The 18,184-nt window shown below is 28.6% G+C and overlaps 2 protein-coding genes across 6 annotated transcripts in view; one reads left to right on the top strand and one right to left on the bottom strand.

The window, feature by feature from the left end:
- The window catches only part of LOC100159371, an 18,380-nt gene extending 11,505 nt beyond the window's left edge, over positions 1 to 6,875 (top strand). For 3 of the 5 annotated variants that reach the window (XM_008188125.3, XM_029491729.1, XM_029491727.1), the window contains exons 11-20: positions 942 to 1,115; positions 1,185 to 1,290; positions 3,942 to 4,015; positions 5,105 to 5,179; positions 5,262 to 5,410; positions 5,482 to 5,585; positions 5,651 to 5,817; positions 5,879 to 6,031; positions 6,157 to 6,305; positions 6,386 to 6,875. In XM_008188125.3, coding sequence (XP_008186347.2) covers positions 942 to 1,115; positions 1,185 to 1,290; positions 3,942 to 4,015; positions 5,105 to 5,179; positions 5,262 to 5,410; positions 5,482 to 5,585; positions 5,651 to 5,817; positions 5,879 to 6,031; positions 6,157 to 6,305; positions 6,386 to 6,559 — 1,325 coding nt within the window. In that variant the 3' untranslated portion in view covers positions 6,560 to 6,875. The remainder of the gene's footprint in view (positions 1 to 941; positions 1,116 to 1,184; positions 1,291 to 3,941; positions 4,016 to 5,104; positions 5,180 to 5,261; positions 5,411 to 5,481; positions 5,586 to 5,650; positions 5,818 to 5,878; positions 6,032 to 6,156; positions 6,306 to 6,385) is intronic. The other 2 variants (XM_029491728.1, XM_029491730.1) reach the window with 2 other exon arrangements.
- Positions 6,876 to 10,045: 3,170 nt separating this feature from the next.
- On the bottom strand, positions 10,046 to 17,887 carry LOC100168271 (titin). The gene is made up of 5 exons (XM_001942647.5): positions 17,571 to 17,887; positions 13,211 to 13,263; positions 11,768 to 11,939; positions 10,432 to 11,705; positions 10,046 to 10,271 (listed from the first exon to the last, which is right to left on the bottom strand). Exons 3-5 carry the CDS (start codon positions 11,928 to 11,930, stop codon positions 10,116 to 10,118), a joined length of 1,593 nt encoding a protein of 530 aa, XP_001942682.1. The 5' UTR covers positions 11,931 to 11,939; positions 13,211 to 13,263; positions 17,571 to 17,887; the 3' UTR covers positions 10,046 to 10,115.
- Between the last annotated feature and the right edge of the window lie 297 nt (positions 17,888 to 18,184).

The raw sequence follows: 18,184 nt of genomic DNA, 5'->3' as shown, positions 1-18,184 counted from the left end.
CCTATCGCACATATACTTATTATGTCTACGATATAGATTGTATATTTTCTTCTAAATGAAAAAAAAATAAAAAAAAAAATATTTATAGAAAAAAAAATTTTAAATTGTCAGTAATGTTACGAATCTCCTTGGAGGTCCGTGCACAAATAAAACAACGAACACTTTCGAACTATAGGTTACTTTCTATATTACTTGAAAAGAAAAACTTACAATACATTTAATGAAATAAAATGGTCTGACAATAATAATGCTCTGGCGCGAATCACAAGGTTCCGTCTACTGCTCTGAAATGCCACTGCACTCGATGCTATACGAGCCGTGCCTGTAGCCAGCGCTTGCCTGGAATTGCTGTCGCAGCAATTTCAGACAGTCGCCGTCGTACAATACTATCTTATACACTATTATATATATATACTAACTAATATAGCCAGGGGTTCTTAACAGTAAGCAGCTTGAAAAAAGTCAAAATATTTTGAAAATTTTATCAAGTATAGGAATTGATAAAATAAACATATGATATAAATCTCAAATTTCTAGGGTTATTTGTTTTTGCAACAAAATAAGAAAATCACCACATGAAAAATCGAGTGAATGTCCAATATCCAATAGCCAAAATATTAGCTAAATATTTAATATTTGAAGGAAAATAGTTTCTCATTTTTGAAGAAAAATAGACCCAACCCATTCAATATCAGTGTTAATATAATAGCTCACTCAATATTTTTTACGAAAAATAATATGATAGTATTATTTATTACTGTTTGTTGTAATATTGACTAAACCCTAAAGTTTTAGATTGTAAATATCTTTATAAATAAATAAATAAAAAGAAAACTGATTATAATATTATAAAAATAAAGTATTAAAGGTAATATTATGTGAGTTGTACTCCTATAAATATTTATCTTAATAATAATAATAAAAAAAAAAATGTTTTCCAGAAGAAAAAAGAAAAAACTGTTGTCCTAGTTGTGACAGCTATATTATTGTACAAATACAAGAAGAATTTCTTCCATCTTCTTCTAATAATCTAATGCAACCCTCAGAAATAGAAGAACAACATTTTGTTGAAGAAGAAAACTCCAATAATTCAACACCTATTAATTCAAGATCTAGTAAGATAAAAATTATAGTTATTTATAGTTATATATTATATGTATTTAATAACAATATCAAATTTTAAGGCTCAGAAGAACCGGAACAACGAATATTTTCTAATAATGATAGTGATATAGAAGTCATAAGTAATCCTAGTGAGAAATCTGTGGAAATTCTAGAAGTAATATCAAGGTATGCCTGTCCTATATTTATGTTTTGAAACCTTAAACCATTAGGAATAGACGTCAAATAAATAAAATCTTCACCACAATTCAATAATTAAAAAAAAAAAATATATCAAAAATATCTCATGGCTATAAATAGTGTAACTTTATCATGAACTTTTTCTTTTTGATAGAGGTGGAAAAACTTGTTGGAAACCTTCTATTAAACTTGCTAATACTAAAATACTTGCTTAACATGCTGTCTATATAAAGAAAAAATTTGTATGGCTATAAATAACTCAAAAAGAGTCAAAATTGTTTGAAGATTTTACCCTGTATGGAAAATAATTATTTTAAAATTTGGTGAAAATGTTTAGCATTTAGGGTTATTTATTTTGGAATCAAAAATTGTTAGACAAATATTTCGTTAATTTACCGCTAAATATCAAATACCGTAACAGTTTTAAATTCAAACGTAAAAATTAATATTAGTATCCGCTTAACGTTTTTTTTTTTTGTTGACAGTATAAAAATGTGTGAGGAATCTTCTATTAAAATGTCCTATGTTAACTATGAAAAGAATAACTTTTATAAATTTCCACCTGAAAAAGAGTTTTAACATTTTTAAAATGTTGATGAATTTTATCAAAATTTGAACTTAAAATTCATATAAAAAATAATTGAGCCTGTGTATCCTTAATATTTTATAACTTACATTAATGAAACTTATAAGCAACTTTGCATTAAGTTTTCAAGCTTTTTTACTAAGTGCTAAAGTTTTTATCTATACTATTATATAAAATGGTAAGGGTTTTCTTGGACCGCGCTAACCGAGAAAACTACTGAACCGATTTGGCTGAAATTCTTTACTGTTATACTTGACAGTCTGCTGGAGGTCATAATACCACTTTTGTTTAGAAAAATCCACCAGAAAAGTAGGAAATATGGATGTCAAAAATACAGCAGTGGCGCCATCTGTCCAGAAAAAAATAAACTATAAAATAAAAAATTTAGTTTATTGTTGCAAATTAAAATTATAATAGTGTATTATAATGGTTGCTATTGGTTAATCGGGCATGTTTGTTGATTTGTATTATTATTTTTCGTCAATATATATATAAGTATATTGACGACCTCTGAGAAGAAATTAGATAATTTAAAATAGGTAAAATTTGGTTTCTTCTTATTCGTCAGATTTTAGTACGGTTAGCTTAGGTTAGGATTTTGTATTAGTTGGTTATATTATTCCATCGTAGGTGGAATTAAGTAAAAATGACAAACTCGGTATTACTTTGATACTCTGGAGCTAAATCATACACTTACGTATGGGTACAAACAGCACGGGGTCCCCGATCTACCGCAGGTAGATTGCTTACCTGATAATATACTGCTGCGAATCAGAATTTTTATTCTGGATAACAGAAAAGTTAAGATAAGTTTTGAACACCATACAACGAATATTAAATAAAAAATTGAACAAAGTTTGAGTCATATAGAGTTGGGACATTTAACGGGTAACAAAGTGCACGGGATCAGTTATTTTTAGTGAAAATGTATTTATCATTAATAGCAATAGAAATATTTCAATACGTTTTCATTAACAATTTTTATATTTACTTGCCGATCACATTAAACGATAAAATTTCAATGAAAAATTATACATCTCATCGTCCGGAAACAAAATAAACAACCAATCACGGATGAAGCTGTGACGGTCAGCTATAATATTATAATATTAATTCAACTTAAAGGCTATAATAAATAATAAATATATAAAAAATTCAGACTGATAAACCGTCTCCACTCAGAATCGTTTTTCTTATACAATTAAATTATATCATTGAATTCAAGTTTAATACAATCCATTATACACTGAAAATTTATATAATTATTTACGATTTTTTACGGGTAATGAAGTTCATGGGTTCTGGTATAAACATATATAAGATTAATACCGCTAGAAACATTTCAACAGGTTTTTAATGACCGTTTTTATATTTACTCGCCGATCACATTAAACGAAAAAATTTCAATAAAAAATTATACATATCATCGTTCAAAAGCAAAATAAACGACCAGTCACGGGCAAAGCTCTGATGGATCAGCTAGTCAAATATAATATAAAAACAATTTACAAAATTTTAAATATCAATCAAAGGTATTATTAGCTCAAAAGGAATCAAAATATTTCGAAAATTTTACCAAATATGAATAATTCTAATATTAATATTTGGCATGAATTTCAAGTGTCTACCGTTAACACTTATTAGTTTTTGAGGTATACCAAAATAAATAAATAGATTTTTTTCTAAAATTGGTTTTGCATAAAAATTACCACTTTTTTTGTTTTTCCTAACATTTTCTAAATCTAACTTTCAATTTTGATCTCTCATAAGAACCAAATAAATTCAATTTTTTATCTTAAAAGATGCTGATGTCATTAATTGGAGCATCACCTCAAATGATGATGACAGACAGACAAAAAAATAAAAACAAAAATTTACTCATTCCATTTTTTTTATAAATTACTCATTACTTTAATTAAGTACATGTTTTTACTGTTATGAGTTAAACTGTTCAATATTTAGTTTAGACTTAATAATGATCCTACCATCCCAGATTATGCATTTTTAATAATTGTTGTATTTTTTTAAAATTAAAATTGTATTTGTATTATAGTACAGAAAACAAACCAGAAAAATCTCAGTTGACTGTTGATGTTCGAACTGCATTAACTGAAAGTAGCTCTTCAGGTTAGTTTTTCAATCATCACCTTAGAAATTAGAACATTAATATTTTTACTCTGTTGAGAGTAAGATAATGACGAAAACCGCTATTTCCATTGATTAGAACTGTACTCTGTTCAAAATATGAAATTCATACGGCGGCTGACTTGCTAGAGTAGCTTTACTACACTGCAGGTATATAGATTGGTGACAAACTTGTGTTACCTATATGCCGCCACCATATGTGTTTCTTATTTTAAATAGAGTGTAATATATTATAGATCATTACTGCATGTTGTATCCAGCTCATGCTCCGAGTCAGTGATTTTATTCTCCTTATTTCTTTCCTTTATTTTATTATCTCCGTAATGTGTAATAATAATATAAATTATGTGTTATAAGTAGTATAAAGTTCAGTGGCATATCTACAGTGTGATATGGTGGTAGTGCCCCCCCCCCCCCCAATAAACAATACTTTGTAAACAATACAACATGTATAATATTAAAAATATGAATAGACGTGTATACTAAAACAGTCTATTAAAATCTTTATATCCCCCCCCCCTGTGAAAAATCCTATGATACGCTACTGATTGAGTTGCTCGATTTTGTCCATAACGCATATATAATAAATGTATTGTACAGTGCACTTATGTGTCAATTTTGGTCATAGTCTTATTTCAAATATAGTATAAATTTGTCATGGTGAATTGGTGAGTATTGTCATCAATGAACATTGAACAATTGTATATATTTTTTTTTTTAATTATATTAAATTTATACATAATTTTAATACGTTAAAGTTGATCTTGTTTTGTTACTTATGCCTTGTAGTTAGTTTTAAATATAATTTTAAACTTCCTTCATTTATTATAAGTATATATTTTACAAATATTTTGTTTAGATATCTATAAAATATGAAATTTAATTCAAGTTAATTAATAATTATATATTTCTAATAGTTAAGTTATTTTATGATAAATAAGTACAAATCTTAATAAAATAACTGACATTAACCAATTCCTTTTTTAACGGCTCAAAAATGTATCTTTAACATTTTCATTTATTGTGGTTTTTGTTGCATTTTAATTGAATTAATATTAAAATTAATATTAGGATCAATGACAGACAGTGTGTGTACCGCTTATGAAAGTCGAAAGCAGCACAACAACAGTTCATCAACAATAAAAGGTACTCTATTAACAACTAAATATGATATACTTGTCTAATGAATACATTATAAATATGTATATTGTTTGCATAATAAAAACAGGAAGTAACATCGATTCTAGGATTCCATCGGTAGTGGATATGCCTATTAAGTTCTCTTATGATGATTTTGTATCAATTGACCCAAGATTAAAATCATATGTTCAACATAAATTTTTCGGGGATAAAGAAGAATTTGTACTTGTTTTTCGAGTATGTTATATGATTAAGTTTGGTTTAAAATATTTTATTAAAATTAAATACAATTTTTTTTTACTTAATAGTGTAATTGTATAATGACGAGCCCCAATCACAGACTTGATGGGTGTGTGATCATATCCAACAAATCATTATATGTATTTAAATTCATTGGCCAATCAGATGAACTGTAAGTAGTTGAAACATTAATTAATATGTTATTCTTATGCATCATTAACTTATAATCTTGTATAGCTTACAAAAAGTGTCTAGACATCGGTTGAGTCTTGTCAAATCCATAGCTACTCTTCCGTGGAATGTTGGTTTAGCCATATGTGTCAGTCAACCAGAACGAGACATCAAATATACATTTGTTCTCTATGTGCCACATATTACCATACGATTAATTGCATTTTTAGAAAGTATGTGATTATAAAAGTGTTAACTATCAATATTCTATTCCACTGTTCACCACTGTTTCAGGAATAAAACCATTTGAACGACGAGATGTATTAGTTTCATCTCCAAATACGAATACTTATCTATATGTCAACAATATTCTTTACAAAAATGAATTGCACTTACCAATTATTCACGTGGTATTCTGTGAGTGTGCGACAATTATCACAGATAATGGTAATTAATGGGTATAATATTATTTTACTTTAAATTAAATCTTATATGGTTATTTTGGCCTAAGCTAAAATTACAAGTATATGTTATTGTGGAAATATAATGGATGTATATAATATTTATTTTAGGACTTGTAGAAATTATTGACTTACCTGGTATAGTGATTACCGAATATGAACTGGTAGTATTAGGTGGTGAATGTGCGTGGCTGATACCTTACGATGAACATTTCCCAACATTAGCTCATGTTCAACAAATGAGTACATTCAATCGCATTGTGAGTTATGCAAATTTAAAATTACGCATTTATTAAACAAAAATGTGAAATTAACTCATATTGATTTCTTTTGTCTACAGGATAAAAAGGAAGAGACACTTGGCTTACACTTTAATGACAATGTATCATGGTTATTAATAGTAAATCATATTGAAGCTGAGCACATGATGGATGAAACAATAAGGATATTAAACAACGCTAAACAAAAATTGTGTTCTGCCATGCAAATGGCCAATTTAAATTGCTCAACTTAGTGAATCAAATCATCCAATAAAACTGTTACAGCTCAACATATCTCAGAAGTCAGAAACGTGTGCAATTCAAATTTATTATTTTTAAATGAGAATATTTTTTTTATTAATAAACTCTTATTGACTTCAACATTATTCTTTTTCATGTGTTCATGTGGTTAATTGTTGTGAATGCATACCAATAGAGAGTAATGTATAACCATTTTATTCATTGTTATTTATTATTATTCCTGAATAATATTTTGTTTACAAAAAATATAAATTATTTGTGAAAAAAAGTAATTGTATCTATTATTAAACAATAAAAAAATAACTGTAATAAAATTATTTATTTTGAAAATCCTGTCAATTTTATTTTTTTTATTATTAAAATGAATGGCTTTGACTGCTAAAATCATAAGATTACGAGTTTTACAATACTTATATTTTCAATTTTGTTTGATCATAAAACTTTCAATAAAATATTTTTTTTTTTAAATTTGAAACTTACAACTTACCTAATTAAATTTGAAACAATTATATTTAATGTATATGCGTATTTAGAAGGGCCAATCTTATATTTGGGTATGTGCCTAGTCAGGTTAAACCCATTGTATTTCTGTTCCCCGTCAATGTAAAAATAGAACTAATGTTTTAATTTTAATAGCTATACAGGCTAGGGACCAAAACCAACATTTTGGTATTTGGCCCTTAAACAAAGGGTTTATACAATAAACTATACTTTAACATATTAATTGAACAAGACAAATGATAACATACTCTAAGGGGGGGATGGTCAGTATGAAATATTGAGATTTTCATTGCATTACACATTATATTATAAAGAGGCGCATTGAATAAGTAATTTTTATAACGCATTACTAAAAGCTTATAAACTATATAATAATATAGTACCTATATAAGATAATACATATATTAATAATCAATAATAATTATCATAATCTTCAGTCATCAGTAGTCAAATTAAAAATGAAATAACTTATGGAAATTGGAAACTAATAATAATCTAAAATAATGGTTACTATTTAATACTGAAGATTAAGATATGAAACGGTTATCAGGATAAACATAGTATAGAAATAACATACCTAATTAAGTAAATAAAAACACAAAAAAAATATGTTCAGATAATTTAATACTTTTTTATTTTATCAATCTTTTTTCTTTTTCTTTTGAACACAAACTTGTACCCTAAGAGTTATTATAATATAATATAATGTAAATATGATTCTTGTGTTACTAAATCAATAAATAAAATTGGAAATTTATGAATCAAATAATAAAATAATGCTGGACATAATATTTTTTTAAGTACAATAATTACAGCATATTACATATTAATATAGTCGTTATATAGCTTCACTTTGCAATACATGTTCGTCGCTTAATACATAGTTGACATGTGCAATCAGCAATTTTTTAACAAGATTTTTATCTACAAAATATAGTTGATATACTTATAGACTTTTTTTTACAATATTATATAAATCGAACAATTGATTTTAAAACATTTTAAGAATGTCATTCTAATTTTTACATAATTTTTATCTTATTGCTTCATAGAAGTTTTATTTTAGATCACAGGTTTTGACATACTTTTATTTTTAATATTACAAACCAAATCAGAAAAATGATAAAATATCAATAATAATAATAGTAATAATTATAATAAAGCATATTTTACAATCTCATGGTCTTGTATACACATTACTTTTATTAATTGTGTACACGGTTAAATATTCATTCAAATAAAAAAAAAAAAAGCTATCAACAATTTATAACAACGTTGATGTAAATTATATGTTTGAAATAAATATAAATATTATAAATAATATATTAGTTTACACATTAAAAAAAGGTAATATTTAACAAATAATTTATGAGTATTATTAATACCAATACCATTTATAATTAAACATCAATCCAAACACGGTGCTCTTTGAAAAAATGTTTTTAATAACACATTAAAAATGAATAGTTAACATAACTATGATACTTTCATAAATTGAATAAAATTCATGTAACTGAGAGCCTTTTTAAAATTGGATTTCTTAGGTATCTCTATTATATTGTTTGAAACATCAGTTTAACGATCATACTTATATAATGACAATTAAAATGATCTCAATAATATATTATATATCTAATCAGTGAACAATATTATGAACTCAAATTATTGCTGATTTTTAGTAGTGATTGATGGACAACTGTACAATACTATCTATACTTCATCTAATATATATATAATTTTAAACGTTATCAAATATTCAACAATTAACTCAGACAACTCTGACAAATTCAGAAAATAATGTAGTGTAATCAAATTACTAAAATAAATTGTTTACAAATCCAATATCTGTGCTCGTAATATATATAGTAAAGAAATTTAAGAAGTAAAACAATACTTATAATATGTACCTAATTAGTAATTATAATATTAAGAAACTATGTATTACATATTTTGACGTATTATCGTCATATAAAATAATATTATCTTCTAGTATAATGATTTTTTTTCTATAATATATAATGTATAGCTATAATATATAATATTTTATGTATATTATACATTTTTTTTTTTCGTTTTATAATAATCTTACAGCGTTAGACAATATTATATTGAATTATGATAATATGGTAAATTAAAGAAATTAATAAATAAAATTTATCATACACACAAATGTAAGGCCTAACCACTGCATTTACCAGTATTGATTAGAGTAAAAATGTAATGGTGTTACACCTTACATTTAAAAATATAACTACGTACATTTTAAATATTATTGTTAATTTAAATAAATTAAAGAGAACCTAAAACACGACTTAATTTTAAAAGGTGTACATACAATATAGAACTGCTCAAAAAGCTGGTCATTTTTATCAGGTACAAATAATAATTTATTTTGGTTTTTATGTATGGAGGAAATACTTTTGATAAAATATCTGTATACTGGCCAAATATTACAGTTTTTTATTACTTGGTAACTTAAACAACATACATGTGATATTGGGTAAATTTAATAAAACTTAGCATTGTCTTACTTTATTCTAAATAATTTATTTCTTATTTATCTTCAATTATAAACACTTACCATATTATATTATAATATTACTATCTGGCTTATGATTATGAAATATTTAAATCAAAATAAATTTTTATTTAATATATTTTTAATTTAATTCAAATACAGTAGCAATATAATAGCCAAATGTTAGCTAAAAGTTATAAGCGTTTATATTGAAGAAGAAATAAATTGTTTAAAATTGGTAATCCCTAATTAATCAGTTACTAAAAATTATAAATTATGCTGTGTACTAATATTTATAAACTGGATATAGTAATTATATAATTAATAGACACGCATTTTTTTTTTTTTTTTAGTTTTCATTTTTTATACTTTTCTATTTTGTTAACATTTTTTACTTTTTTTTGTATCTTTTGTTATTATTTCCCTTGACCCAATGTAAGCTAAAATAATATTATTTCAACTTATTATAATTTTACTAACTGATTATATTAGAAGCCAGTATAATTGATTTTTTTTTTTACTATTTAGAGTTAACAGCATTTACGATTGTTGTTAGCACCCGACGGTCGCATGTTTTTGTCGGCCCTTCTCAGTCTTTTGTTACTTGCACTCAACATCATATTTACACGATTGATATGAGTCAGTTGGTTGCGACTTAAAATACGAGTTTCCCTGTGTGCTTGCAGCTGTAAATAAAATGTTTAAGTCAATTAATACATTTTATAAGAAAAAAAATTATGCTGTTAATAATTTTTGTATAAGGTCATAGAATAATAAATTTCTTAATTATTTAGCATTGATTTAAAATTTGAAGTTAAATGGTAATAATATCATAGCTGATTTTACCTTCTGTGCTTTATTGGTGCCAGCAATCATTGCCAGCTCTCTTTTAAGCAACTCGTGCTTGTAAGCATTTTCTTCAGGTCGAGACACTAAAGAATTAAGGGCAATGGAAGTCGTCAATGGTATGATGATGTTCTCTTTTTTTACAGGAGACTTTTGGTCCCTCTTTTCAATTACATCACATTTTGGTCTTACCACTGCAGTCTGAGTAATCGGGTGAGACTCTATTATCTCAGGTTTTACTTCTTTGACAATAGATTTTTGTTGTACCTTCTTTTTCTTTTTTTCTTCTGTATCTAAAACAGATACAGGTTTTTGTGCTTCAACACAAGTTGTTGAATTACTGTTAGGCTTTTGTTGCTTTTCAACAACTGGTTTTATAGCATTTCTTTTTGGTGTTTTACAGCTTTTTGGCACTTCGGATTGTATGATGCTAAAGGAACTCAACCTGACCAACCGTTCTTGGGCACGGATTTTAGGAACAATTATTTCTTTTGGCATCTTTTGCGACTCATTTTTCATTAAATGAGGCAATGGGCATGGTGGTTTGCGACCTTTCTTCATGACTTTTTTAGGAGTAAAGGCTTTCACAACTGTCTGCGTTTCCTCTTCCATTGGCAAAACTGTTTGAGGTGACTCAACAACTTCGACTTTGGATTCGATTTTAACGTGTTTTATTTCAGACATGTCATTTTTTGGTTGTCTTCGTTTTAATGATGCAGCTACTTCTTTATAGCTACGAATAGCTGGTGGAGAGCATACTTTGGCCTTAGAAATTGGAGCCAATACTGGAAACATTTCCGTTTGAGAACGTTCGACTTTTTTAATCTCAACAACAGGAGATGACAAAACACTTGGTACATTGCCCAAAATAGTTTCAGGTGCAATTTTGAACTCATCAAGAGGCACAGATTTTTTCAGCGTCTTTTTCTTGGGTTGTTTAGGTAATTTTTCTTTGCATTTCACAGTTTCAAAGACTATTGGTGTATCGTCATCAAATGACTCGCTATTACTCGCAATTGAGGCTAGAGTTCTTCTCTCGGGCATTATTGAACTCACAGTGGGGCTGTGATAGACAGACATGCTTGGATGTTCAATGAGAAGATTCTCCAAAGGTGTCGTCTCCATGTCTGCTGGACCAATAGACGTGAAGCAAGGAGGAGGAGTAACAAACCAGCCTTCTTCATTTTGACAGGAAGAAGATGATCGACTGTGGCGATCAACTACAGTTCCACACCCTTCATCATCAGTCTTTTTAGAATCCGACTCAGATTCACCTAATTAAAATAAAAAATAAGTACCTAATCGAAAAGATAAAAAAAAAATGTATTTAATTTACCTTTTCCAAGGATAACCCAGTCGTCAGATTCGTCAATTTCGATGGGTTCGAAGTTTTCGTCAACTTCGATTAGAGAGTCTGGGCAAGGATCAGTGACGACAACTTCGTCACTTTTTTCGGTAGCGTTACTTCCGTAGAACCAGCTGGATAAGTTCGAAAACATTTTGGCTCGCTGTAAACAAATCTCAAGTTACAGAAAAAACTGAAAAGAAATGAGAATACCAAACACTTTTAAACATAAGTATAACGTGTAGGTAGTAGACAAAGTTAAGAGTAGGTACTATTATATAGGTTGTAGGTAACGGTTTCAAGATATCAGTTTTATTAGCTGTATGTACACTTAAAAATAGTTTATCATTTCGGTTTTTTTTATGTGTTGACATAATAGTGAATAGCGAATACTTGATAAAATATGATAGTTATAGACTATTATAGCTAACAACGAATAAAAGCTGGTTTATTTGCAGTTTTATTGACCCATTAGAGTATAAGACTTATGTAAACCGAATTATGAAAAAACAAATACAATGGAAACTAATTTGATTAACTAATTATTATACAACTTGATTGCACGTGTCATCGGTATAATATAGGTTTATACAATACATTTACAATGTCAAGTTCAGTAAAACTAGTTTCGTTTTAATACACATTTCATTATTTATGTTATGCGTATTTGTTATTATAAATAATAATAATAATATTGTTACACTGTTGATATTCGAAAGTGGCGTGTGGTGACCTTGAACGTAATAAATCTAGTTTATATTATGTTTAAAACGAGTATCTGTATAAAGTAGAATTACTTTTTTACTAAGACATAATATTATATATTACATAATGAATAATAACTACAAACAATATTAACAAAGTAAACAATGTATTATTTTTGTTTAATCTTCTCGAATAAGGATTTAATATTATGTTCTATTGTAAATGACTAAAATTTGTTTTCTTTTTTTTTGTTATTTGATCAATTATTCCATTATACTTATTATTTGTGTGTGATTGCATGTCTTCAATTTTTATAAAAATAATGTAAACAATTAATATTTTTGAACAAAGCATAATTTCTTTAATTATTGTCTGCAGTATATCATAGCAACAACCTACTGTAAAAGATACTTTAAATGTTACGAACTATAGACTATGGTTGTGTTTGAACAATATTCAATAAATAACTTTGAAGTATCGAAAATATAGGCCACATAGAGTTTAACGACCCTGGTAATCTGAATAGAGCCTACAAGTGGCATAAAATGAATTGTTAGATCATTGAGTACATGCGTGATGTACTCAAGTCAAAATATGTAAAATTATTTAGCAGTGTTTTGTATCTTACACAATATATTCTAAGTAAAATACTAAAATGTACTCGTTATATGAGGGACCGTCGCATTTAATAATATATTATAGAAATTAGGAGCACCTGAGTACACATACCTTTATTTTATCTCTGTAGAATTGTGGCACGAATAGTTGTGGTCAGTCAGGAACTGTAACAAAAATAAAATAAAAACTATAAATTTTGGAGGTTTTATTTTTATAGGAAAATCATAAATTGCGCAAGTAAAATAGTGAAAATTGTCTATAATTAAAATGTCGAAAAAATGTTTTGGCAAGTGAAAGCGAACGAAAATTAATAAACAAGTGGACTTTAACGCACAAAAACAAATATACATATACACGAAACATTTTCGAGCCAAGGGCAACGAGCCGAGCTTTGCCAATACATTTTGCCAACACAAAACAAAATATTAATCTATTATAATTTGCCAAACAGTGACCAGGAAAAACTGCGAAACTTTTAGAACATACGACGTTAATAATTACATTTTTATTAAGTCAAAAGTCATAACTTATATGCAACGACTAAAAACAAACGCAATTTCTTTTAATAATAAGTTCAAATAGTTCAATAGGTAGGTCTGCGCATAATATTTCATCTGATTCAGCAGATACCTCTAACAAGTAACTACCGGACTATAATACTATAATAAAATATAAAATTTACAACGCTTTTGTTAAGTTGGTAGGATACCTAAATTAAAAAACTAATTACGACGCTTTTGCAAAGTCCATAAAGACAGTTTAATTTTAAAATAAAGTAGTAATGATTAATATAAAATATTATTCTTGTTTGTATATTTATTGTACAACTAGTGTGCTCCCTATACATTATACAGCTTTTCCAAGGATTCTGTGGCCATCGGCATTATTTAAAGCGGAAATTAAAATTGCAGTACCTATCATTATCAATACATTAATAATTTATATCAGGGCAAATTATGTGTCGTGTTTCGAATGAGTTTCCTGGCTAACTTCACAAACAGTGGTTTTGTATTTATATACCGAGAACTCAGATTTGTCAATATTTTGTTATTCTGTCACTAGTTTTACCAACGAAGAGCGAATACTTTTTCTCAAACTAAAGAATTTTAACAAACAAAGAAACATGTTGATTTACTTCTACAAAGGGTTTTATCGAACCGTACAATAGTGTTCTTTTTATCTTATTGTACAAGACATACTACAAATATCTGAGAACGGATTTTGAGCATTGAGCACGTAATTATTCTCAAAATCGGTTTAGATTCGGATTATCATTTTTAGACCCATTGTGAAATTCGTCGTAATATGTATTATTATAAGTTATAACGCACACTTCGAGTATATAGTTATATTATATTATATTATGTAGCGTTTTATACAACAAGAAGACAACAAAGCAAACCGGTCTGTGGATCATCCAACTCTCTCTCACTCGTTCGCTCGCTCATCTTCCCACCACCCAACCTATTTTCTTCGACATTTTTCGTTTTATATACGTTTATTTTAAATGGCGGAGTACGTTTAAATACTTTAAAAACCCTTTATTAACCAGATTCTTTTTCTCGCACCTACACGGTTGAGCACTTTTCTAATGGTTAAGTTAATGTATTTTTCATTTCTATATTAAACGAAAACTGAAACATATTATTGACTCGATTATAGACGAATATACGATGAAGATTATACGGTCATTATCTGTATTTAAAAATGGGATTATTTATTTTATTTAGTATTGACCGTACTGTAAGTTTGTGAAGAATTGTTACGCATCGCTTATCAACACAATACGAGTTAATAATTTTATATATTGAAATTTAGACCATAACATAGGTCAACGAAATTGCGTATTAAAAAAATAACTATTTACTTATCAGAGTTTATTAACACGCGATAACATAGAAAGTTCAACACAATAACTCAGTATGGGGATTTTCTCCAATTTCCTTACAAAACAGTTTTTTAATGACAATTTTAACTGTACTTATTTAATTTTATTTATTTACCTATGCATACAACAAGGTGATCATCCAGCACCAATAGCGTCAAGGGCACCTACATCCCAAGGCGATTAATGTTTTAACGATTAAATATTAATGACTTCGGAAAATATTTTAAGTTTGAGTTTGAGTTTAAAACGTTAAAAATCAATATTAGAAGTAAGAAAGATAAAAAAAATTTTTATTAGAAGAAAAACAGAACGAGAAAATATAGCCTCGTTAAAAACAAAAATTACATTCACAATTAAAACAAGGTCATTATTATTTATTGTCATATTTTCTACAACCGTCATCCAATGCGCTTCTCAAAACAAGATTGCTTGTTGTGCATCAGTGCTCTATCTTGCCTATAACCCATAATACTGAATTGGCAGTATGCAATTATTATACGTATTACATTAGATTTCCTCGAGTTATATACTTATATCGTAATTCGCAACAGTGCATTAGTGCAACACAAAGACGAATATAATGAGTAGCAATGATACTGCGACGAATTCTCGTACCGTATGAAACTGAGTTGACTACTCAGGTACAACTGACAACGTTTTACAAGTTGTATTATTATTATTATTATTACAACCATTAGATTTGTTATCGGCCGGGGGATATACGGTCCGACGGAGTGTAATTGGCATTGCTCAAATAATGCCATAATAATGTATTTTGCATCCGAATAATTATCGTTAATGCGATGCATTTTCGGAAAACAATGACTGACGTTGGTCATCTCGTAGGTAGAATCTACGTGAACAAGTAGGACGGTAAAAATACATAGTAATTATATTATGCGTTCAATTAAATTGGGAAAGTAGGCGCGATTTGCAATTTAAATAATTTAACATTAAATATACTTTTGCAGATTTTTTTAACGTTGAAAATTTCCCGGATGACCTCCGACCGTCCTACATTCGACGCGCGCGCGTGTGTTTATATTTTTTATTAATATTAAGGAAGGTGGTTAGTCCGATCGTCAGGGCCATCGCAATAAGACACTCGGACGATATCCGCGTCGTACACTCGTATAGCCATATTAACGTCGTCGTAGGTACCTACGCAATAACGATTTTTTCCTTCGTAAAATATTTCGTTCTTATATTATTTTCGACGTCGATATTAATATAATGCTACGATAATGAATAATGGTATACAGAATACAATAATAAAATATATATTATATTATTATTATTATTATTATTATTATACGGAATAGCAGGTACCCGTAGCGAGTAAACAGAGAATAATAAAAATAAAAAATAAATCGTTACAGAACAAAAGCGATGGAAACAGCTGACCGAACGTGTACGGGTGGGCGGTGGCGCGCGGCGTTCGGGCGGCGAACGGGAACAAAGACATTCATACGTATATAGAATACGATGTATATTGTATACATAGCTGTTAAATAACCCCTTCTTTGGTTCTTTCTCTGTATAATATGCCATCACCTCATCACACTCTTTCTCTATTTCTTTCTTCCGACGCTCTCCGATCTCCTACTGACTTCCGACGACACCGTCAAGTGTGTGTGCTTCGCGACTCTTTGTCTCTTCGCTCGTCATCGCGACGCGCAGGGCCCGGACGATCCTCGATCGCAGTATTATAATATAATATTATTATTATTATGCGACTGCTACGTTCGGAAAAATATACGACAGTCGTCTATTGCGTCTGTACGATTCAATAGGTATTAGGTGGGTACACACAATTTCTCAATTAGCTGTAAAAGGTTCGAATCCGTCAACGACGTCGGTAGAGACGTGACCCTGAACAACCGACGATGCGTTGTTAATAGTTATTTATTATATTTATAGCGATCGAATGATAAAATAGATCACAGCTGATCGTGTTATTTATTAGAAATTATTATTGTTTTTGTTTGATTTTTTTCTCACTATTTACATAATAATATTATCTATTCATCCATTACCTACATAATCATCGCTATCCGACGACCGAATACAACAGCCCCGAAATTTCACAGACAACCAGTTTATGGCGATATCATCATAGGTACGCCTCTGTATGCGATAATATTAATTGGGTTAATGGGACGAATTTATTGTTAAATGTAGAGACGTAATAATAAATAATTCAAGAAGATATAATAATATTACCCATGATGGCATGAGCCAATGACACGATTGCCCATTGCACGATTTGCACATCTATTTACATCAAATATTTAAATATCTAATTATATAATATTAGAATATTTAAATATTTTATAATACCTATAACGATTATCTACGTATGGTGTATATTATTAATTATTATTAATCAATGGACAATCAAGTTTAATTTCAAAAAGTAAATTATCATACGCGAAACGTATATCAACGAGAACAAAGGATGACATATAATGCAAAACGCCCATTAATCTCCGATTATTTGCACAGATTGCGTAAATAATTACTGTACGCCGATAAAATTGGGAACAATTAAATATTATATTATAAAACGAAAAAACGACTCACCTTTATACTATGGCAGATAGCAGTAGAATATAAATTATTTATATTTACAAGAGATCTTCGTAAACTGTTAATACGATAAAAAATTAAGACTAATGTTTTATACAAGAAACAAATAAATTAATATATCTATATGTATATATATTATTATATATGAGTGTGATATAATAATATATTATTACGATTAAAAACAATTAAAATAAAAATAAAAAATATATGTATGTATATATATTTTAAAAACAATAATACAAAAACGAAAACAAAAAATGAAAAACGGACCGACAACCAGAGCGAGAGACAGATGAAAGCCAGCTGATCGGGTTCTCCTCTTGGTTTTACGGGCCAACCGACAGACCCCCACCATTGGTCGCCGAGCCCGTCGGGGGGCTGACGTCACGCAAACTGCGTCGTATTGATCACCGTCGCAACACCATACACAACAGCACCAGAAGTAAGCCTCATCGTACACACACGTTCAAACACGCTCACACATGCACACAAACGCGCACACACACGTTCAAACTTGCACACAAAAACAACGGCCGTAACACCGAACCGTGTGTAAAACGTTTATGTATAGATCGACCTGAGCGAGAGTGCGCGCGCATGCGACCAGC

Source organism: Acyrthosiphon pisum, chromosome A3 (genome assembly GCF_005508785.2).
Source record: "Acyrthosiphon pisum isolate AL4f chromosome A3, pea_aphid_22Mar2018_4r6ur, whole genome shotgun sequence".
Taxonomy (NCBI): domain Eukaryota; kingdom Metazoa; phylum Arthropoda; class Insecta; order Hemiptera; family Aphididae; genus Acyrthosiphon; species Acyrthosiphon pisum.
Note: the sequence above shows the minus strand (reverse complement) of the source record. Positions and strands in the feature narration are given on the sequence as shown.